The sequence below is a fragment of the Aquarana catesbeiana genome, linkage group LG03 (assembly GCF_042186555.1).
Source record: "Aquarana catesbeiana isolate 2022-GZ linkage group LG03, ASM4218655v1, whole genome shotgun sequence".
Classification (NCBI taxonomy): Eukaryota; Metazoa; Chordata; class Amphibia; order Anura; family Ranidae; genus Aquarana; species Aquarana catesbeiana.
Genome location: NC_133326.1, coordinates 666087126 through 666109368, shown reverse-complemented (window position 1 = coordinate 666109368; position 22243 = coordinate 666087126). Strand labels below are relative to the sequence as shown.

The 22243-nt window shown below is 44.2% G+C and overlaps 1 protein-coding gene across 1 annotated transcript in view; it reads right to left on the bottom strand.

The window, feature by feature from the left end:
- The window catches only part of LOC141134717 (E3 ubiquitin-protein ligase Rnf220-like), a 52463-nt gene that overhangs the window by 7590 nt on the left and 22630 nt on the right, over positions 1-22243 (bottom strand). Inside the window, exons 4-8 of the mRNA XM_073624154.1 lie at positions 13480-13560; positions 3846-3888; positions 3104-3147; positions 2319-2415; positions 1021-1108 (exon numbers count right to left, since the gene is read on the bottom strand). Of these exons, the coding sequence (XP_073480255.1) occupies positions 1021-1108; positions 2319-2415; positions 3104-3147; positions 3846-3888; positions 13480-13560 (353 nt within the window). The remainder of the gene's footprint in view (positions 1-1020; positions 1109-2318; positions 2416-3103; positions 3148-3845; positions 3889-13479; positions 13561-22243) is intronic.

The window sequence follows — 22243 nt, the reverse complement described above, 5'->3', positions numbered from 1 at the left end:
GTGAGTAGAGAAAGCATAAGCACAGTGAGCGTAAGCATAGGGAGTATAAGCACAGCGAGTACAGGGAGTGTGAGCACAGGGAGTACAGGGAGTGTGAGCACAGGGAGTACAGGGAGTGTGAGCACAGGGAGTACAGGGAGTGTGAGCTTAGAGAGAACAGGGAGTGTGAGCACAGGGAGTACAAGGCATGTGAGCACAAGAAGTATAGGGCATGTGAGTACAGGAAGCGTAAGCACAGGGAGTAGTGTAAGCATAGGGAGTATTAGCACAGGCAGTGCAGGGAGTGTGAGCACAGAGAGCACAGGGAGTGTGAGCACAGAGAGTACAGGGAGTGTGAGCACAGGGAGTACAAGGCATGTGAGCACAAGGAGTATAAGGCATGTGAGTACAGGAAGCGTAAGCACAGGGAGCGTAAGCATAGGGAGTACAGAGAGTAAAAGCACAAGGAGCACAGGGATTGAGAGCAGAGGGAGTTGCCTCTGACTGCTAGTCTTAGCACATTAGCACACAGTGATATGACTGATGGGCTGTTCACTGTACTCTTTGCTGGAGATACTAACAGGAGGAAGTAGAGTCATGCTTCTTCCGCGATGGCCACCTTTACACAGAGACACACTGAAGGCATGGTAAGGCAGTAATGGGGAGACTACAGCCAATACTGGTGACCTGGTTGTCCCCTGTCTGTTTATTTTTGGGCACAGCTTCCAGAGTTCATTTTCTTTTTTGGTTCCAACTATTTACTAAACCAACTATTTATTATATGAATCTCCATTGGTATCCTCTCACTTCCTGTTCTGTCTCACACCCGTCATAAGAGAGGTAGTAAGGGGTAGTCTCCCCACCACAGACATTAATAAACATTAAAAAGGTTTTCATCCTTACCCACTCCACCAAAAACCAAAAAAGTTTTGGCTAGAGCTGGACCTTACCTACATTTTCATTCACGTCATCATACAAAAGTAGGAAGCAAGTAACTAGTATCTACGTCTTATTCTGAGCCTACTTTTAGGAAATAATTACTTTGCTCGGGAGGAGGAGGATGGCGCCTCATCGCTGTCAGACTCATCACTGTGACATGAAAGACTGCTCCCAGGTGACCCCCTGCAATCTGAAAACAAGAGAAGAATGTGAATTGTGACACTTTACATGGAAAGGTGTATTTTTCGTAAAGGTACATTTCTCTCTGAATAGAAATCCTTTTTCTGCTTTTAACCAACCTATAGTATAAAAATACTTTTCCTGTGAAAAAAAAAAGGATCCCTTATCCCGCTGTTGTTTAAAGGTCTCAGCTCTCTTACCAGTATACCCACAATCGGATCAGAGCCATTACTACATTTTAGCTATGAGCCTACTTTGTCATTACTTTAGATAACCAAGTATTACAAATATCTTTTTTTCCTTACAAACACAAGTTTCTCTTGCCAATACTGTCTTGCAAATAATAATTTACTTTCTTTGCAATCTATATGTAGCGCTACCCCATTAGGGGCCACTGGTATTAACCAGCTCTTCCCTAAAATTACAGAGGCTGCCCACCACCTCAAGCACCAGTCCATTCACACTGGCTCCAATAACCCAGTCCAACAACTGGGGGCCATGAGGCAAGTCTCTTTGGCATCTAGGTACAACTACTGGTAACCAATGCGATATCCAGGACATTACACAGTCACAGGGATCTATTTAGGTTCTCTACTCACCAGTCTCCAGGACACCTGCTACCTTCTAGCTCCCTTCAGGCACAGTCCAGTGAGTGAGACAGTCCTTCTAGAGACTAGGTCCCTTGTGGTGAGTCCTTCTCCAGACCAGGTCCCGTCTGCCCTTAGGCAGCTGCATAGTCCATGGGCTGCCTAAGGGCAGCAGCCCCTCAGGATCTGGAACCCTCCTGGGAAGAAGGAACCCAGCTCTCCAGTGCTTCAGACTATTTATCAACATTCCAGCCCCCTTTTGGACACTCCTCTCTAGGTATTGGCTGGAGCATGAGAAATATTTAGGCTGGTTATCTGAATTTCAAACCCTAAGCTCTGAAAATTTCTTCCAGAGGCAGGGGAAAGTAACTGAACTCCCAGCCTTTTAAACCCTGAACAGACCAGGACAAATGATCACTGCTCCCTTGACTGTAGAAGGAGCCAAAAAATAAATGTAGCTAGCATCCTAGGTTGGGAGATGCTACATATAGATTTGTGTTACATACCCCCGAAGTAGGTTTTTTGGGGCGAGTGTAGTACACCCAATGTTCACAACTAATTAAATACTTGGAAGACCAAAATATATTCCATTTTTTTTATAATTAATGTGTAATCTGTCCCACTCTGTCTCACCTGTCTCTTGGGAGGACAGTTTCCCTGGACTGCGCATATCGTCTTCCCAGCGGTTTTCCTCTGATGTCTCGCCATCGGCATGCACAGCTCTTGAAGGCTGATTGACACAAAAAAGAAAGCAGAATGACTAAATGAGTTATAGACACAATGAAATAATCCTGGAGGTAGACCTTCTTCTGAAAATGTTTGTGTGAATATCTGTAGCTGCTTCTTCTATATGTAAGACATAGCTACGCGTTTCAAAGGTGTATTTAGTTGTTTGATGGGAGATGCTTTGTAGCCAAAGGAGTGATGGAAACTTTTGGCTTGGGAGGCAAACACAACAAACCAGCCCTTGCATAAAGAGGACCTGTCATCCCTTATTTCCATTACAAGGGATGTTTACATTCCTTGTAATAGGAAAAAAAGTGCTAAATGCTTTTTTTTTTTTTTAAAGGGACATTTAAAGTGCCCAAAGCACCCTGCCATAGCGCTACTTTCAGTCCTGCTGCAAGCAGCAGGTTGGCTCTTGGAAGGCGTTATGCAAATTGCAAAACCCTTGATGGGTGCATGTCAGGCTGGGGGAGGAGTGGGGAAAGAGACAGTCAGGCTAGGGAGGAAAGCGCTAGATAGTGCTGGGCGTCCTCCAACCAAATGATGTCCTGCTTTAACTGAGATCTGAATAGGGAAGAATCTCCACCGAGGGCCACTAGCCCAACAGACTTGTATTGGCATTGACCCGGGGGGCGCCACCAGAGCAGTGCACATCAGATGTGTGTAGGGTCATGATATATCAATTCACTCACCTCCTGGTTGTTTCCTCGGACACGCTTACATTTTCCTACTCGTGCTAGAAAGAAGAGAGACAATACGTCATGAATACCATGTATATAATTAACCCAATCAAGAACCGCGCCACCAATCGCGCTTGCCGGGGCACACCGAAAACCACTAAAAGTCCCACAAAGAACAATCAGCCGCATTGCTGGTATAAAAAGTATAATTTTTATGAAACAATATAAGATGACCATATCACCCTAACCCTTACAAACAATTAAAAACCTCATATGGCTTATAAAGGAGCCTTTACTTACTGCTATTATATCATCACTGGCCTCTGTGCTCCTCTATGCAATGCAGGCAGCTCATGGCTGGTGGGAGGGTCTGGCAGGGTGCTGAATCAAACAGCACACCACCCTAGGTAACGCCCACGTGAACCTGAGCCTCCAAGATTGAAAGCGTGAAATTCAATGAATGCGTGTGGCTGATTGTTCATTTAAATGTGCGGATGCAGAAAATTCCACATTATGGCCACTAGATGGCACTAACATGGGAAAATAAGTATGCTCCCCCGCGCCCTCTAGTGGCCATAATGTGGTATTATCTGCAGCCACACATTTGAATTGCAGAGACCACAGCCTGGAAACATTCGATGCAGAATGAATTTGCATGCAGTTTCGATGGGTGAACAGCTATGTGAATTTTTTTTCATAAGTACACCCCCTTAGTGTATTTGACATTTATAGTTAACGTTATGCAGGCTCTCACCTCCCATACGTTCTTCTCTGTTCCACCGAACTTGCTGGAAGACCTTAAGGAAAAGAAACAAGATTGCGGTTTAAAATAGTCAAAGCCTAACTCCAGTCAAAACGATGCGACACCAGGTCAAGAAACAGAGGGAGGATATTATTGGGACATCCTGGCACATACAGCAATAAAAAAAATGTCAGTGTTTCTAACTTCTCCCCAATCTAAAAGAAGATATCCTGTCCTTAGAGGCTGTTCATCAAGGCCTTGGCTTCCCTTACTTTCCCACTATCTTTCTCACTATAGATTGCATCCAGAAAGTATTCACAGCGCTTCACTTTTTTCCACATTTTGTTATGTTACAGCCTTATTCCAAAATGGATTAAATTCATTATTTTCCTCAAAATTCTACAAACAATACCCCATAATGAAAACGTGAAAGAAGTTTGTTTGAAATCTTTGTGAAATCTTTGTTAAAATGTATTGAAAAAATAAAATAAAAAATCCCTACGTATTCACAGCCTTTGCTCAAAACTTTGTTGAAGCACCTTTGGCACCAATTACAGCCTCAAGTCTTTTTGAGTATGATGCTACAAGCTTGGCACACCTATTTTTTGGCAGTTTCTCCCATTCTTCTTTGCAGGACCTCTCAAGCTCCATCAGGTTGGATGGGAAGCATCAGTGCACAGCTATTGTCAGATCTCTCCAGAGATGTTCAATCAGGTTCAAGTCTGGGCCACTCAAAGACATTCACAGAGTTGTCCCGTAGCCACTCCTTTGTTATCTTGGCTGTGTGCTTAGGGTCATTGTCCTTTTGGAAGATGGACCTTTGCCCCAGTCTGAGGTCCAGAGCACTCTGGAGCAGGTTTTCATCAAGAATGTCTCTGTACATTGCTGTATTCATCTTTCCCTCGATTCTGACTAGTCTCCCAGTTACTGCCACTGAAAAACATACCCACAGCATGATGCTGCCACCACCATGCTTCACTGTAGGGATGGTATTGGTGATGCAGGTGATGAGCGGTGCCTAGTTTCCTCCAGATATGATGCTTGCCATTCAAGCCAAAGAGTTCAATCTTTGTTTCATCAGACCAGAGAATTTTGCTTCTCATGGTCTGAGAGACCTTCAGGTGCCTTTTGGCAAACTCCAGTTGGGCTGTCATGTGCCTTTTACTGAGGAGTGGCTTCCGTCTGGCTACTCTACCATACAGGCCTGATTGGTGGAGTGCTACAGAGATGGTTGTTCTTCTGGAAGGTTCTCCTCTCTCCACAGAGAAATGCTGTAGCTCTGTCAGAGTGACCATCGGGTTCTTGGTCACCTCCGTGACCGAGGCCCTTCTCCCCGATTGCTCAGTTTGGCCGGGTAGCCCGCTCTAGGAAGAGTCCTGGTGGTTCCAAACTTCTTCCATTTACAGATCGTGATGGAGGCCACTTCTTCCATTTACAGATCGTGATGGAGGCCACTGTGCTCATTGGGGCCTTCAATGCTGCAGAAATGTTTCTGTACCCTTCTCCAGATCTGTGCCTAGATACAATCCTTTCTCGGAGGTCTACAGACAATTCCTTGGACTTCATGGCTTGGTTTGTGCTCTGACATGCACTGTTAATTGTGGGACCTTATATAGACAGATGTGTGCCTTTCCAAATCGTGTCCAATCAACTAAATTTACCACATGTGGACTCCAATCAAGTTGTAGAAACATCTCAAGGATCATCAGTGGAAACAGGATGCACCTGAGCTCAATTTTGAGTGTCATGGCAAAGGCTGTGAATACTTATGTACATGTGATTTTTTTCCATTTTTTTTTAATACATTTGCAAAGATTTCAAATAAACTTCTTTCATGTTGTCACCATGGAGTATTGTTTGTAGAGTTTTAAGGAAAATGAATAATTTAATCAATTTTGGAATAAGGCTGTAACATAACAAACTGTGGAAAAAGTGAAGCACTGTGAATACTTTCTGGATGCATTTTATGTGTCATATGGAACTTATAAATCATCTTCCTCACTGCGCCAACACCTGCAGAACTTCCCCTGCCAGTAGCAACTTTTTGAAAGTCAGCCTTTGCTGAAGGCAGAACTCCAGCCAAAAATGATATGATAGTAATGAATAGTCCTTTAAGCCCAGGTTCACGCTGCTGCGGGGTTGAAATCGGTTCAGCTGAGTTCAGCTGAACTCGAACGATTTCATACCCGCATGTCAGTCCAAGTTCGGGGGCGATTTCAGACACATCTGTGCGGGTTCCTATTGAAATCGCACTCGCAGTCGCCAAAAGTAGTGCAGAAACTACTTTTGGGAATTGGTCCGGCGCCGCAAAGTCGGCGTCACACTGATTCGGACGGTGCTATTAACGACAATAGCCACCGATTTGGCATGCAATTTGAGATGTCACATTGCATGCCAAATCGCATCAATGTGAACCTGGGCTAAAAGATAAAATAACACCAGCTTTTGCTGCAATGTTCACCTTTGATCCAGAGATTTCCTCATGCAGTACCTTTTTCCTGCCACTAGATGTCCACGGTCTGATGGCCAGCATCATTCAAACAAACTCCCAGTGGTCTTGACAGTAGAAGGAGAAGCAGCACAGTAATGGACTCATCTCCCTCTATAGTGTGTACTTGTCTTAATTAAGAGCACTAAGTGTCATTTCTTTCTGCTGCTTCGTTCCTCTGCTACCAGCCTCAGCTCTGTTGCTGTGTGCTGTGTGAAGGGGGAGTGTGTGTCCCTTCCCTCCAATCAGCTCTCAGAGCTCTCCTCACTGACCTCTGCAGAGTGTAACTTCAGCTCCCCGCCCCCTTTTCTCTGACAAGCTTTATATAGTCAGCTCTTTTAACGGATGTAGAGAAGAGCAGATAAACAGGTACAACTTATGTAGGAGTATTGGTTTCATCTCTATGAATCACCTGAGGCCAGTCACTTCACTGGGTATGTGTAAGGGTTTACAACTATTTTAACCACTTGCCGACCGCCGATATACGTCCTTACTTTGAGGACGAATATCGTTGTTATGGCAGCAGCTAGCTGCATTAACCCCGGTATCCTTGTGTTCGGTCGGCTACAAGATAAAAGTGGTCTCTGGGGCAGATTCGCAACGAGATCACTTTTATCAGCGGCAGGGGAGGCCCCCCCCTCCCGCCACGCTCCGCCGCTTACCAGAGCCATCGACAGTGGCAGAGGCGATCCGGACCTGTCCCTTGCTGGGTATGGAGACGAAGGAGGGGAAGATGGCCCCCACCCGTCTCCATGACACTGCAGGGCGGAAGTGACGTCAAAACGTCACTTCCGCCCATAGCTCTTAAAGGGGCATTTTTTTTAATCATTTTTTTAATCATTTTTTTAAATGACAATTTTTTTTTTTATTGCATTTAGTCTTTCTGACCCCAGATCTCATATTTAAGAGGTCCTGTCATGGTTTTATTCTATTGCAAGGGATGTTTACATTCCTTGTAATAGGAATAAAAGTGACACATTTTTTTTTAAAACAGTGTAAAATGAAAAATAAAAGGTAAAAATAAATAAGAAAAACATCCCACCAAGCTCACATGCAGAAGCGAACGCATACGTGAGTAGCGCCCACATATGAAAATGGTGTTCAAACCACACATGTGAGGTATTGCCGCGATCGGTAGAGCGAGAGCAATAATTGTAGCCCTAGACCTCCTCTGTAACTGAAAACATGCAACCTGTAGAATTTTTTAAACGTCGCCTATGGAGATTTTTAAGGGTAAAAGTTTGTCGCCATTCCACGAGCCAGGGCGCAATTTTAAAGCGTGACATGTTGCGTATCAATTTACTCGGCGTAACATTATCTTTCACAATGAAAAAAGAATTGGGCTAACTTTACTGTTGTCTTATTTTTTAATTCAAAAAAGTGTATTTTTTTTCCCAAAGAAAGTGCGCTTGTAAGACCGCTGCGCAAATACGGTGTTACAGAAAGTAATGCAACGGCCGCTATTTTATTCTCTAGGGTGTTAGAAAAAAAAATGATAATGTTTTGGGGTTCTAAGTAATTTTCTAGCAAAAAAAAAAAACGTTTTTTAACTTGTAAAAAACAAATCTTAAAAAGAGGCTCAGTCCTTAAGTGGTTACATTGTATACAATCAGACAGGCTCTTAAATACATAGTAGATGGTAGATCTAAAGGGGACTGTACAGCCTGATTGTATGGTGTATGGGCAGCTCATGGCTGATTTGGTGGTCATTAAAGCATTAAAGTGCTGGGAAAGCAGAGGGGTTAAATGTGACCTTGTTTAGTGTAATACAGTACACTCTCAGAGAAGTGTACAATAAAACCTTGACAAAAGCAGAAATGACATATGAGCACATGATATTTTAAAGGTCATGTGATTCCCGGTAGAAAAAGAAACAACTTTCTCGTAAAAATGGAATTCACTTAAAAGTTGTTTCTGCTTTATGGAAGCTTACAGTATATGCAGATGTTTCCCAAAGAGGATTACCTTGCCATATCCGTACTTATTTATTATTCCGGCAATGAGACCAAGGGCTCTCTCTCACGTGTGCCTGTGCTTGGCACCCCTCTGAAAAGCGATCTGTGATAGATCACTTTTTAAGAGGAAGTTTTGGCAGTCATTGGCATAGCGTCCAACTGTCCCTGATTTCGAGGGACTGTCCCTGATTTGGAGCAATGTCCCTCTGTCCCTCATTCCTCCTCATTTGTCCCTCATTTTGGTCTGATCCATATAGATGTATATAAAATGCACTTTTTATCTATCAAAAAGTGTTTCCCAGTGCTAAACCTTTCATCTGATTTCTAAATTGCTGCATTTGTAAATTCCAAAAGCCAATATAAATGAATAGTAGTGGTAAAAAAAAGGACTTGTGGGTTTAACCAATCTTGTTTTTTGTACAATTCCCCTTTAAGGGGGCGTGGCAAGGGGTGTGTCCTATGCCTGCATACTTTTGCTGATAGGTGTCCCTCATTCCCATCTCAACAAGTTGGGAGGTATGGATTGGATAGGTGGCTAAAAGGGCTAAACAACCCTGTGCTGCAATCCCATACGGTCTCGTTGGGTGACGACTGCAACATGCTCAACCGCCTGATTTTACTGTACCTGTAAAATAAGTAGTAAAGCCAAAGATACAAGCAGCTGAAGTTATATCCAGATCTTTATTATTCCCAGAACAGTTGGGCCTGGCCAATCACCGTAACTGAGGCCACCAATCTCATTACCCACTTAAAGAGGAAGTAAACCTTCCTGTATAATGTGTACCTATAAGCAAGCCTATAACCACACCTCCCAACTTTCTGAGATGGGAATGAGGGACACCTATCAGCAAAAGTATGCAGGCATAGGACACACCCCCTGCCACGCCCCCTTAAAGGAGAATTAACCCAAAAAAAGGTTAATTAAATCCACAAGTGATTTTTTTTACCGCTACTTTTCCTTTATATTGGCTTTTAAAATGTACAAATGCAGCAATTTAGAATTTGGATGATTGGTTTAGCACTGGGAAACACTTTTTGAAAGATAAAAAGTGCATTTTATATACAACTATATAGATCAGACCAAAATGAGGGACAAATGAGGGGGGAAGAGGGACAGAGGGACATTACTCCAAATCAGGGACAGTCCCTCGAAATCAGGGACAGTTGGGAGGTATGCACATAGGTACTGTAAACGTGTGCCGTTTAGGAGATATTTACTGTATACTGCACCGATGATGTCATTGGCGCATGCGCTCTGCGCGTCCGCTCGTACCGTTCCTTCAGAAGCGTGTGATGTGACCAGAGGCCCGGAAGGAAGACGGATGCGACCTGCAGCAGGGACGACGAGGGCTTCGTTTGCATGTAAGTGTCACATAATGTGCTAGCATACAATGCATGCTAGCACATTATGCCTTTACTTTGCAGGGAAGGAGAAAAAAAAAATTCAACCAGAGTTTACTGCCTCTTTAAGGACCAGGCCTTTATCTGACATTGTTGTCTACAAGTAAAAATCTGTATTTTTTGCTAGAATATTACTTAGATATAATATTAATATTATTAATATTAATACTAATATTAATATAATAGTAATATTAATATTACTTTTTTTTTTTTTTTTTTGCAGAGACTCTAGAGAATAAAATGGGGGTCATTGCAGTTTTTTTTTCTCATGGTATTTGGGCCATGGTTTTTCAAACACAATTTTTGGGGAAAAAATACACCTTTTTTTAAATTTGAATGCAAAAAAACATAATACATAAGCCAATTTTTTAAAAAAAATATATAAAAGCTGATGCCACGTCGAGTAAATACATACCAAACATTGCACGCTTTAAAATTGCACACGCAGAGGCGACAAACGGCGTCAATTCTACTATCCATAGGTGCCGATTTTAAAGCCTTTACAGGTTACCACTTTATATTTACAGAGGAGGTCTAGTGCTATAATTACTGACCATGATCCGACGTTCGAAAAGAAACCTCACATGTGTGGGACGATCGCAGGACCTTTGTGCGCCAGCACGGAGAGGGGGAACGTTTTTAAATTAATTTATTTTATTTTTGGGATTTTTTTTTTTATCACTTTAATTGCTGTCACAAGGAATGTAAAGATCCTTGTGACAGCGGGGACGTGACAGGTCCTCTTTATGGAGGGATCTGGGATCAATAAGACCCCAAATCCCTCCTTTGCACTTGAAAGCATTCAAAACGCCAAGACCTGCATTCTTGAATACTTTCGATTTTAAAAAAAATGCCACCGATGACAGCCAGGCAAACCGGAAGTGATGTCATGTCATTGCTTCCGGGTTACCATAGTGGAGACCCGATCAAAGCCGGTTCTAGGTCTCCGGCCAGCCGGTGAAAGGTGTCGGCTGGTAGCAAGGGCCCGAGAGAGCTGCGGGAGGCGCCGTCCCCTCCCACTGCCTGTAATAGCAACTGAGTGGCTAGTTAGCCATTCCGATTGCTTTTACAAGAGAGCCGACCTTCGACTTGAGCCATCACCCCGGTACAAGCACTTGAAGTCAAATGACATACCAGATACGTGATTTGGCAGCAAGTGGTTAAAGGACTAATAGGAAGACTGAAAAGTTGAAGGAGTTGGAACCAAGCTTAAAGTAGTATTACACTCTCAGTCACATTGAGCACACTAAAACATTCTCCAGCAGTGGCCGTAATGCAGGGTGCAAGGGCGCCACCCCCCCATCCATGCGTCCGGCCCCCTAATCTACATGCAGGGCGCCGGATGCATCGATTCCATTGGGGGAGTGTTTTTTTTTTAAGCACATGACTAGAGCCTGAGGCTCTAATAGGCTTCAAAAAAGGGTGGGCTCAGGGCGTAGAGCACTGCGCCCTGAGCCCACCCAGTTGTGTGACAATAGCGAATTAATATTCACTATTGTCTTCCTGATTCTCCTTCCAGCCAATCAGGAAGCGGCTCCTGAGACTCGTCACCCGATTGACCGAGAGAAGAAGCGTTCCTAATGGCCGCCAAGGAGGAGGAGAGAAGAGAAGCAGGGGAAGCCACCGTGAAGCACCAGGAGTAGGAGATGCTCCCCACCGCCCGCCGCCTGGAGGAAGCCCTGCCCGCAACCTAGATGGGGTAAGAGCGGGGCTTGGGACCAACTGACCGACTGAGGGGTGCCTGAGACCAACCCGACCGACTGACCGGAAGTGGCGGGGGGTTGTTTGCTGCCCCCACCAAAAAAGTATACCACCAGCCACCACTGTTCTCCAGTAAACTATTTGTTAATATTACCACCCCAGCACCTCCTGTGCTCTCAGTGCTGCTTCCCTGAATTTCTGGTCTTTACAGGAAAAAGTTACCAGTGGACAGTGCAGTCTGCAGTCAGTCTGTTAGTTGAGAGGAGGGAAGAGCAGGTGTTCTCCTAGTCTGGTGTTGTTTCTATTGATGTGCCCGCTGATAACTGCATGCAATGGTGACTGCAAAAGCAAGTTCTCTGAGAAAGAGGGGCTGCCCTTCGAAACGCGTTAGCCATATTGGACACTGATGGGTCTTCCAGCGCTACAAGGTAAGTGTTTTGCGGATCTGGCAACAGTCGCATTGTGTTAATTTACTATGCCTGTTGACACTGTGAATATATTACTTGCTTTTATTTACTAAGAAAGTGAATATTAAGGTAATGTGCTAGGCAGGTGCGCCCTCTGTCTGTTGTTTTATAGTACCACCCTGAAACAGGCATCAGTCATGGTACCAGCTTAAACTGGAACATCGATAACGATTAAAAGATGAAAAAAACAAACGGCATTCGCATTGGCCAGCATGGTCATGTGGTTGAGCTGACAAATGAGCACTTGCCACTGCGAGCATAATGATGGATGCTCACTCTGAGGCTATACATTACCTCCACACCAGCAACACAGGGCATTAAGTCAGTTCTGGGACAAGGTCATCCAGCACCCAGGGCAAAGATGCCAAACTGGGGTCAGGGCGCCCCGATCCCTGCAATAAACCATTGCGCCTAGGGCAGCCGTCCCTCCTGCCCACCCCTTGTCCCAGCCCTGTATTAAGTCCACTACGTGCAGAGGGATCTGGAGGGGTGACCAGGGTATTTGGATTTACTTCACCTTTTCAATTTACATGAAAATGTGAGCTTACCCTTTAAATGGCAGTGACTGATTCATCACCAGTGAATGTTAAGTGAAAGTCACTGCTTTATGAATATCCATCCCCTATGCCTATGGGTTTAATTTACTAAAGGCAAATAGACTGTGCACTTTGCAAGTGCAGTTGCTCCAGAGTTTAATAAGTGAGGAGGAGCTCTGCTGACCTCCATTATCCAATAATGTGCAAGCACAAATGCTTTTTTTTTCCCCCTTTGCATGTGATTGGGTATTCTTTGTGATGTGAAGCTTCACCACATTTACTAAGCTGTGAAGCAACTGCAGAGCTGGAGTGCACAGCCTATTTACCTTTAGTAAATCAACCCCTATACGTCCAAATGTTGGTGAACGACCACTAACCGACACATCTCAATAAGCTTGTTGGACCTTTTGAAAACCATTGACCATTATGGATTAAATACAGCTTCCCCTAACCCTCCACTCTTACACACTTTTTTGGAGTTTGGGGGAATTTGTACCCAATCTGTTGAAAGAATATTTGTGAGGTTGGGTACTAATGTTGGTTGAGAAAACCTGGCCCACGATAAGTGTTCCAAGTCAGCTCCCCATTGTGGCTAAAACAGCCTTTACTCATCTGGGAAGGCTTCCAGCAAGATTTTGGAGTTTATCTGTGAGAATTTGTCCTTATACAGCCACTAGTGAAGTCAGGTACTGATGTTGGTTGAGAAGACTTGGCTAGTCATTGATGTTCCATTTCATCCAAAAGGTATTCAGTAGAGTTGAGGTCAGGGCTTTGTGTAGGCCACTCAAGTTCCTCCACACCAAACTCATCAAATCTTTATGGGGTTGGCTTTGTGCACATGGGGACAGTCATAATGGAACAGAAAAGTTCCTTCACCAAACTGTTACCGCAGCGTTGAGCACAATAGTCTAAAATGTCTTTGTATGATGTAGTATCAACAATATCCTTCATTGCACTCTTCGTTTGGAAGAATGTACATATACTCTTGGCCAGCCTTTCTCAACCTTTTTAAACTGGGAGGAACCCTTAAAAAAACTTTTGCCCAATATACCTTGGTGCGATGTACAAGCATTCTCATGTCATTGTGTCCAGGCATACCTGTTTCCTGTCAAGCTTTTGCCCATCTTCCGAAGTCATCAGCGGTGACTCGCTACGTGAGTTTCGTCCTGTCATTGGAGACTGAAAAAAAAAAAAAAAAAACAGAAATAATGATTAACTTCCTATTGTTATTGCTTCATCTTTGATCCATATACACTCACACAAGTGAGAAGAGCAGTGCCAATACACAGCCAGATATTCTACAAAGAAAGATTTTGAACTTTCAGACAATAATCACCCAGATTATAGGCCACTGTTGATCCCTGAGGACCTTGCTTTGTGTACTGGTGTGCAGTCATGTTGGAACAGGAAGGGGCCATCCCCAAACTGTTCCCACAAAGTTGGGAGCATAAAATTGTCCAAAATGTCTTGGTATGCTGATGCCTTAAGAATTCCCTTCACTATAACTAGGGGGCCAAGCCCAACACCTGAAAAACAACCCCACACCATAATCCCCTCTTCACCAAATGATTTGGACCAGTGTACAAAGCAAGGTCCATAAAGACATGGATGAGCGAGTTTGGGGTGGAGGAACTTGACTGGCCTGCACAGAATCCTGACCTCAACCCAATGGAACACCTTTGGGATAAATTAGAGCAGAGACTGCAAGTCAGGTCTTCTCACCCAACATCAGTGCCTGACCTCACAAATGTGCTTCTGGAAGAATGCTCAATTATTCCCATAGACACTCATCCTAAACCTTGTAGACAGCCTTCCCAGAGGAGTTGAAGCTGTTATAGCTACAAAGGATGGGCCAACCCAATATTGAACTCTACGGACTAAGACTGGGATACCATTAAAGTTCATGTGCATGTAAATATTTCATATTTTATAGTACTGAAGTGTGTGATAGCCGCAGCTTGGAACAACTACTTTATTTATTTTATTTTACTTAGCTTGCACAAATTTTTAATTTAATTGGGTGGTGCAGAGTTTTTAAGATTTGATTACCCAGACATTCCCTGCCTCTTTTTGCTGCTCTGTTGTTAGTTTCCCCTTCCAAGCAGAGACTTGGGAAAGTCATTGTCTTCTTACACTTTAAAAGACTGGAAAAAAACATCCTCTGTACTACAATTATCTGAAAGAAAATTGCATTGGCTTCTGTGTTTTATTGTGGATTCTGCCAAGTCAGCAAGTGGCCATTAGTCTAGAAGGTACTGTATGTAATTTTAATGACCAGCATTTGAAACATAACAGAACACAAATATTAACCAAATACACAAAAAGGAAAAAAAAAAAAACAGTAAATTAAACACACACACGCACACACACACATAAAAAAAAATAAAACACCCTCTAAAATAAAACAGCTGCAGTGAATTTTGCTGAAATCCTCCCACTCATCACTAGTGGCCAACTTTAGTAATGCACAAATAACCCTCAAAGCACAAAAAAAAAACAGACAGGTAGGATTTTTATGGCAGAAAAAAACCCTATTGATCTTTTTAGTCACAGCAGCTTTGCCCTGCCAGTAGCATCAAAGTGCTTGTAAACCCTTACATATTCTCAGCGAAGTTACTGGCCCCAGGTGATACCCAGAGATGAAAGAAATCCTCCTACATGCTGTAAGTTGTACCTGTTTATATGCAATCTTCTCTTCTGCACATCCATTCAAAGTGATGAATTTTAAAGCTTTTCTGAGAGTTCAGAAAAAAGAAGGGGGAGAGCTGAAATTACACTCTGCAGAGCTCAGTGAGGAGAGCTCTGAGAGCCGATTGGATGGAATGGACACACCCACCCTTCACACAGCACACAGGAACAGAGCTGGGGCTGTCAATCAACTGGAGCTCCCTCCCCTGTCACCTTTTTTTTTCTCTTGGTGTCAGGAAAACTTGTCAGAAGTGATTCATGCTGATAGCAGAGGATGGAAGCAGCAGACAGAAAAGACACATTAACACTTTCAGACGACACCAGCGTACTCAAAAGTACTCAACTCACTAGCATAAGGTAACGAAGATCACTATGACAAACCTTATCTAACCCCACTCACAAGAGAGGGGTAATGGAAAGGGAGGGGGGAAGGTGAAGGGGGAGGAGAATGGGACGAAGGAGAAAACAATGCACAAGTCAAAGCCCACACTTTCGGTTATCCCTCGCCCCCATGAACCTACTCGGCCCTAAGAAATACTAAATCTATAAACGGAAGTCCCCACCTTCCTTTAAAACCTGAGGCGGGCAGTCAGAGATGGACTCCCCCCCCCCCCTTCTCCCCCCCCCCTTTTTTTTTCTTCTTTCTTTGTTCTTTCTTCTCTTTCCTTCCTCTCTCCAGCCCCCACTCCTACCTTTTGCTGACCCCAAACCCCCTTATCATAATAAATATCTCAACCTGATCACACACAGATTCTCCCCGAGACTACACCTCACTCAACTCATCTCAACTAGGTCCACACATGGGTATGAGGAACAGCGAGCCCCTCACCACTAGTACTCACAACCCCCGCCATTTAGGTTCCCACGGGGGCCTACATCCCCCCCCAATCGCTTTCCTCTCCCGGCGGACAACCTGAGAACCCGAACGGTAGTTGCGTACCGTATGGGTCCTAACCTTGGACAAAGCCTAACAAAGCAACTTGGGCTACACCGAAGGGACTAAGAGACCCAGAGACACTATATAGAGGTTTATGTCGAAGTAACAGAATTTGCTCTTGTACTACAATTTTGTTGTTCCAAAACTCATTTACGTACACAAGTTATTTGAGATTTCTGTACATGTTTTCTTTTTCTAAAATAAAACATTTCTTGGAAAAAAAAAGACACATGAATGTTCTGGATGTCTGGGGTTTACAACCACTTTAACAGCTTGCCGACCGCCCAATGAACATATACATCGGCAGAATAGCACGGCTGCGCAAATGGGCGTACCTGTACATCCCTTTGAATTTGCCGCCGCGTGGTCGCGTGCGCGCCGGTGGCGGCATGTGCGCGGCCCTGCCGCGAGCTCCGTGAGTGGGATCGCGGGTCCCGCGGACTCGATGTCTGCGGGGATACCCGCGATCGTCTCACGGAGCTGAAGAACGGGGAAATGCTAATGTAAACAAGCATTTCCCCATTCTGCCTAGTGACAGGACACTGATCACGGCTCCCTGTAATCGGGAGCGGTGATCAGTGTCGTGTCACACGTAGCCCCCCCACAGTTAGAATCACTCCCTAGGACACACTGCAGCGCTCCCTCCTGGTTAACCCCTTCACTGCCAGTCATATTTACACAGTTTCGTGTCTGAAATTTCGTACTAAATACGAATTTTCGTTAGGTTCGTTAACTTTTCGTAACAATTACGAATGTTCGTTATGATGAATTTATCATTATGAGTCGTTCCCACCACCACTGTGCTGTGCTGACTTCCTGGGTTTTTAACTTTTAGGTTCATTAACTTTTCGTAACAATTTCGTACAAAATTTCGGAAGCATAGCAATTCGTATTTCGGATCCTCACGAATGTACGAATTTCCGAAAATTCATACGAAACTAATCGCACATATCTATTGATCGCCGCCATTACTAGTAAAAGAAAATTATAAATAAAAATGCCATAAATCTATCCCCTATTTTGTAGACACTATAACTTTTGCGCAAACCAATCAATAAACGCTTATTGCGATTTTTACTTTTACCAAAAATATGCAGAAGAATTTCTATCGGCCTAAACTGAGGAAAAAAAATGTTTTTATATATTTTTTGGGGATATTTATTATAGCAAAAAGTAAAAAATATTGCTTTTTTTTTCAAAATTGTCGCTCTTCTTTTTTGTTTATAGCACAAAAAATAAAAACCTCAGAGGTGATCAAATACCACCAAAAGAAAGCTCTATTTGTGGGGAAAAAAGGACGTCAGTTTTGTTTGGGAGCCACGTCGCACGACCGCGCAATTGTCAGTTAAAGCGACGCAGTGCCAAATCGCAAAAAGTGCTCTGGTCTTTGGGCAGCCAAATGGTCCGGGGCTTAAGTGGTTAAAGGGTGGTTCCGGCCGTTTTGTTTTTTTTTTTTAAAGTCAGCAGCTACAAACACTGTAGCTGCTGACTTTTAATTAGGACACTTACCTGTTCAGTGAGTCCGCGATGTCGCCCCCCCCCCGAGGCCGATCTGTCCATCGGATCGTCTGCCGGCGCCGCCATCCTAACTAAGGGAAACAGGCAGTGGAGCCTTGCGGCTTCACTGCCAGTTTCCTACTGCGCACGCGCGAGCGGCGCGGCGCTCTGTGAATGGCCCCGTTGTTTTCTGGGACACACACAGTTCCCAGAAGGCAACTGGGCCACTCACGAAGGAGCAGGACACGCCGCGGAATAGGAAGAGGCAGATTAGGAAGACTGCCTAGCAACAAGGGTTTCAGGTAAGTTGAAAAAAAATTTTTTTTTCAAATGTTTTTTTTTTTTATTTTTTTACGATTTTTGATGCTATTTTTTATTTTAGGGTGGCCCTCCACTTTAACATACACTAAGCGAAGCTCAGTGTAGTACGTTTACGGCACCACTCTGTGCCACAGTGATGTGACTCCTGTGTGCATGCGCAGGAGTGACGTCATGGCAGTCTGGCCAATCAAGCGGCCATTGAGTCCAAACCCGGAAGGAACACTGAGAGAAAATGGAAGCGCCTATGACAGGCAAGAGCTCTGACACCACAGCGCCAGAGGCAGGGGTGGACTGACAACTCAGGGGGCCCCCGGGCAATAGGAGATTATGGGGCCCCCGGGCAATAGGAGAAGATTATGGGGCTCCCGGGCAATAGGAGATTATGGGGCCCCCGGGCAATAGGAGAAGATTATGGGGCTCCCGGGCAATAGGAGATTGGCCCCCAGGCAATAGGAGATTGTAGGGCCCCCAGGCAATAGATTATGGGGCCACACAGTATACACACACACACATACAGTATACACACACAGACACACAATATACACACACAGTATACACACACAGTATACACATACACACACACTGAAAAGGTACTGAAAAGGCGGGGCAGCTATAATCTTGGGATGTTAAAAAAAAAACAGATTTTTACATACTGTCCCTGGTTTTATTGAGGCTGGCAACCCTGATCGGGCCCCTTAGTGGCATGGGGCCCTTGGGCAGTGCCCGAGTGCCGGAATGGTCAGTCTGCCCCTGGCCAGAGGGGATCCTTTGTCAGGTAAGTAATGTGCTAATATGCCGTGGTATAAAGCTCCCAGTGGCATTAAAAAAGTTGGCCAGATGAGTCACAGAGGATGAGGATGAATGGAGAGTCTCTGTCCACCCATTCTGGAATGTTGGACTAGCACGCTTTCCTCCTAACTTGAAAAGGATTTTATTGAATGATAAATGGCTTGTTCCCCATTCTGGAAGGAAAACAGAACAATGGTAGATAACATAGACCTAGTTATTGCTCTGTAGTTCTGCAATTGCCAGCTGAAATTCTAGAACCTTGGGAATATCCCAAAATTTCCAGTAATGAGCAACTGCACATGGAATTCCTCTCCTTCTGTATTGTACTCCTGATTATTGCCCCGGTATAGTGATAATCTGTGTTTTATTTTTATCACATTTAGCAACTGGATTTGAAGGGCAGCTCACTCTTTACTCCTTCACTTTTTGGGTGTTGATGGTCTAAGTTAGGACAGCAAAAAAAATAAGTATTTTGTCCGCTGGGAAGGTTCCCCGCCGTCAGAGCACCATAGTACTGTGGGAGCCATTCCCCCATCAACACTGACTGTGGAGATGGAGGAATCGAACGTTTTTCTTTTTTGGTTTTTTTTTTCCAAAAAGTTTTTATTGAGTAAAAAAATAAAGTCAGGTTACAATGTCATCATGTAAACAAAACATGTGTACAAAACGGTATTTGGAGTAGATCTGTGGTGTGAAGCTTATGAATGTATAACGAGATCAACATTTATTTTCTCCGTCTTAATGTCTAACAACAACGTATCACTATTAAATTGAGTCATGAAAGAAGCAAAAAAAGGAAAGGAAAGAAAAGAAAGAGCTCCTTTACTATTGCGTTCCCAATGGGTGACGCTTTATGTATTTGAGGTCCTCTTTCCACTTATGGTGTCTATGGGAATGGAGATGGGTTCTTATATTTGGTTAATAAGTTATGTGGTTGTGCGGGGAATAGATTTAAGTGCTGTTCCTTTGCGTTGAGGAAGTGTTTCATGAGGAGCAGCCTGGTGGTATTATGCCCCGTACACACGATCGGACATTCCGACAACAAAATCCATGTTTTTTTTCCGATGGATGTCGGCTCAAACTTGTCTTGCATACACACGGTCACACAAATCTTATCGGAAATTCCGATCGCCAAGAACGCGGTGACGTACAACACGTAGGAAGAGCTGAGAAAAATTAAGTTCAATAGCCAGTGCTGCTCCTCTGCTTGATTCCGAGCATGCGTGGAACTTTGTGCGTCAGAATTGTGTACAGACGATTGGAATTTACCACAATGGATTTTGTTGTCGGAAAATTTGAGATCCCGATCTCAAATTTTGTGTGACGGAAATTCAGATGGAAAATGTCCGATGGAGCCTACACACGGTCGGAATTTCCGACAACAAGCTCCCATAGAACATTTTCCGTCAGAAAATCCGACCGTGTGTACGGGGCATTAGATATTAGGACTTATTCTGGAGAGTTAAGCTAAGGTATTGTATGGATGCGAGGGTCAGGGAAGGGGTAAGGACAGGCAGGGGATTTGCCTCCTCGGTCACCATCAGAAGCCATATTTTATCTATATGACCACCTAATGTAAAAAATCACACAATCTATGGGCTGCTTAAAGCAGAGTTCCACCCAATAATGGAACTTCTGCTGTTGTCCCCCCTCCGGTGTCACATTTGGCACCTTTCGGAGGGGAGGGGGGAGCAGATACCTGTCTAATAAAGGTATTTGCTCCCACTTCCGCCGAGAGATCACTGCAGTATCCGATCTACGCCATGTCCGGCTGTCCGCCCCCCCACCCCCGTCTTCTGGGAGACACACAGGTCTCAGAAGACTCCTGCATGCGCAGTAGGGAACCAAGCTGTGAGGCTGCAAGGCTTCACTTCCTGATTCCCTTACTGAAGATGCCAGCTCCTCCACCTGGGAGCCGAGGGACGGGTCAGCTTCAGGAGAGACGATCGTGGGCACCCTGGACAGGTAAGTGTCCCTATTTTAAAAGTCAGCAGCTGCAGTATTTGTAGCTGCTGACTTCTCTTCTTTTTTTTTTCCTTGGAACTCCACTTTAAGGCTACATTTGCATGGCCAAAAAGTGCCAGGCGCAGCTTACATAGTTACATAGTAGGTGAGGTTGAAAAAAGACACAAGTCCATCAAGTCCAACCTATGTGTGTGATTATATGTCAGTATTACATTGTATATCCCTGTGTGTTGCGGTCATTCAGGTGCTTGTCTAATAGTTTTTTTAAACTATCGATGCTCCCGGCTGAGACCACCACCTGTGGAAGGGAATTCCACATCCTTGCCGCTCTTACAGTAAAGAACCCTCTATGTAGTTTTAGGTTAAACCTCTTTTCTTCTAATTTTAATGAGTGCCCCGAGTCTTGTTAAACTCCCTTCTGCGAAAAAGTTTTATCCCTATTGTGGGGTCACCAGTATGGTATTTGTATATTAAAAATCATATCCCCTCTCAAGTGTCTCTTCTCCAGAGAGAATAAGTTCAGTGCTCGCAACCTTTCCTCATAACTAAGATCCTCCAGACCCTTTATTAGCTTTGTTGCCCTTCTTTGTACTCGCTCCATTTCCAGTACATCCCTCCTGAGGACTGGTGCCCAGAACTGGACAGCATACTCCAGGTGCGACTGGACCAGAGTCTTGTAGAGTGGGAGAATTATCGTTTTATCTCTGGAGTTGACCCCCTTTTTAATGCCAATATTCTGTTTGCTTTGTTAGCAGCAGCTTGACATTGCATACCATTGCTGAGCCTATCATCTACTAGGACCCCCAGGTCCTTTTCCATCCTAGATTCCCTCAGAGGTTCTCCCCCCAGTGTATAGATTGCATTCATATTTTTGCCACCCAAATGGATTATTTTACATTTTTCTACATTAAATCTCAGCTGCCGGCAAGAATTGGTAGATCCCTGAACAGTGCCTGGACACACTGTGTGCAACCAACAGCAACTGTCAGTGGAGGCAGTCAGATTTATACTTTGTACAAATCAATGACCAGAACCACTGCTGTTCATAGGTAATCACTCATCGTTTTTTTTTTTTAATAGGAAAAAAAAAGACAACAAACGGAGCCACTAAGACTGATAAGTTGAACTAGAGTATATTTATATTTTTGGCTATATATATATATATATATATATATATATATATATACTGTATATTGAGTTGGCCCACCCTTTGCAGCTATACCAGCTTCAACTCCTCTGGGAAGGCTGTCCACAAGGTTTAGGTGTGTGTCTATGGGAATGTTTGATCATTCTTCCAGAAGCGCATTTGTGAGGTCAGGCACTGATGTTGGATGAGAAGGCCTGGCTCACAGTCTCCGCTCTAATACATTCCAAAGGTGTTCTAACTGGTTGTGGTCAGGAGTCTGTGCAGGCCAGTCAAGTTCCCCCACCCCAAACTTGCTCATCCATGTCTTTATGGACATTGCTTTGTGCACTGGTGCGCAGTCATGTTGGAAGAAAAAGGGCCCATCCCCAAACTGTTCACAGAAAGTTGGGAGCATGAAATTGTCCAAAATGTCTTGGTATGCTGACGCCTTAAGTGTTCCCTTCACTGGAACTAAGGGGCCAACCCCTGAAAAACATCCCCACACTATAATCCCCCCTCCACCAAATGATTTGAACCAG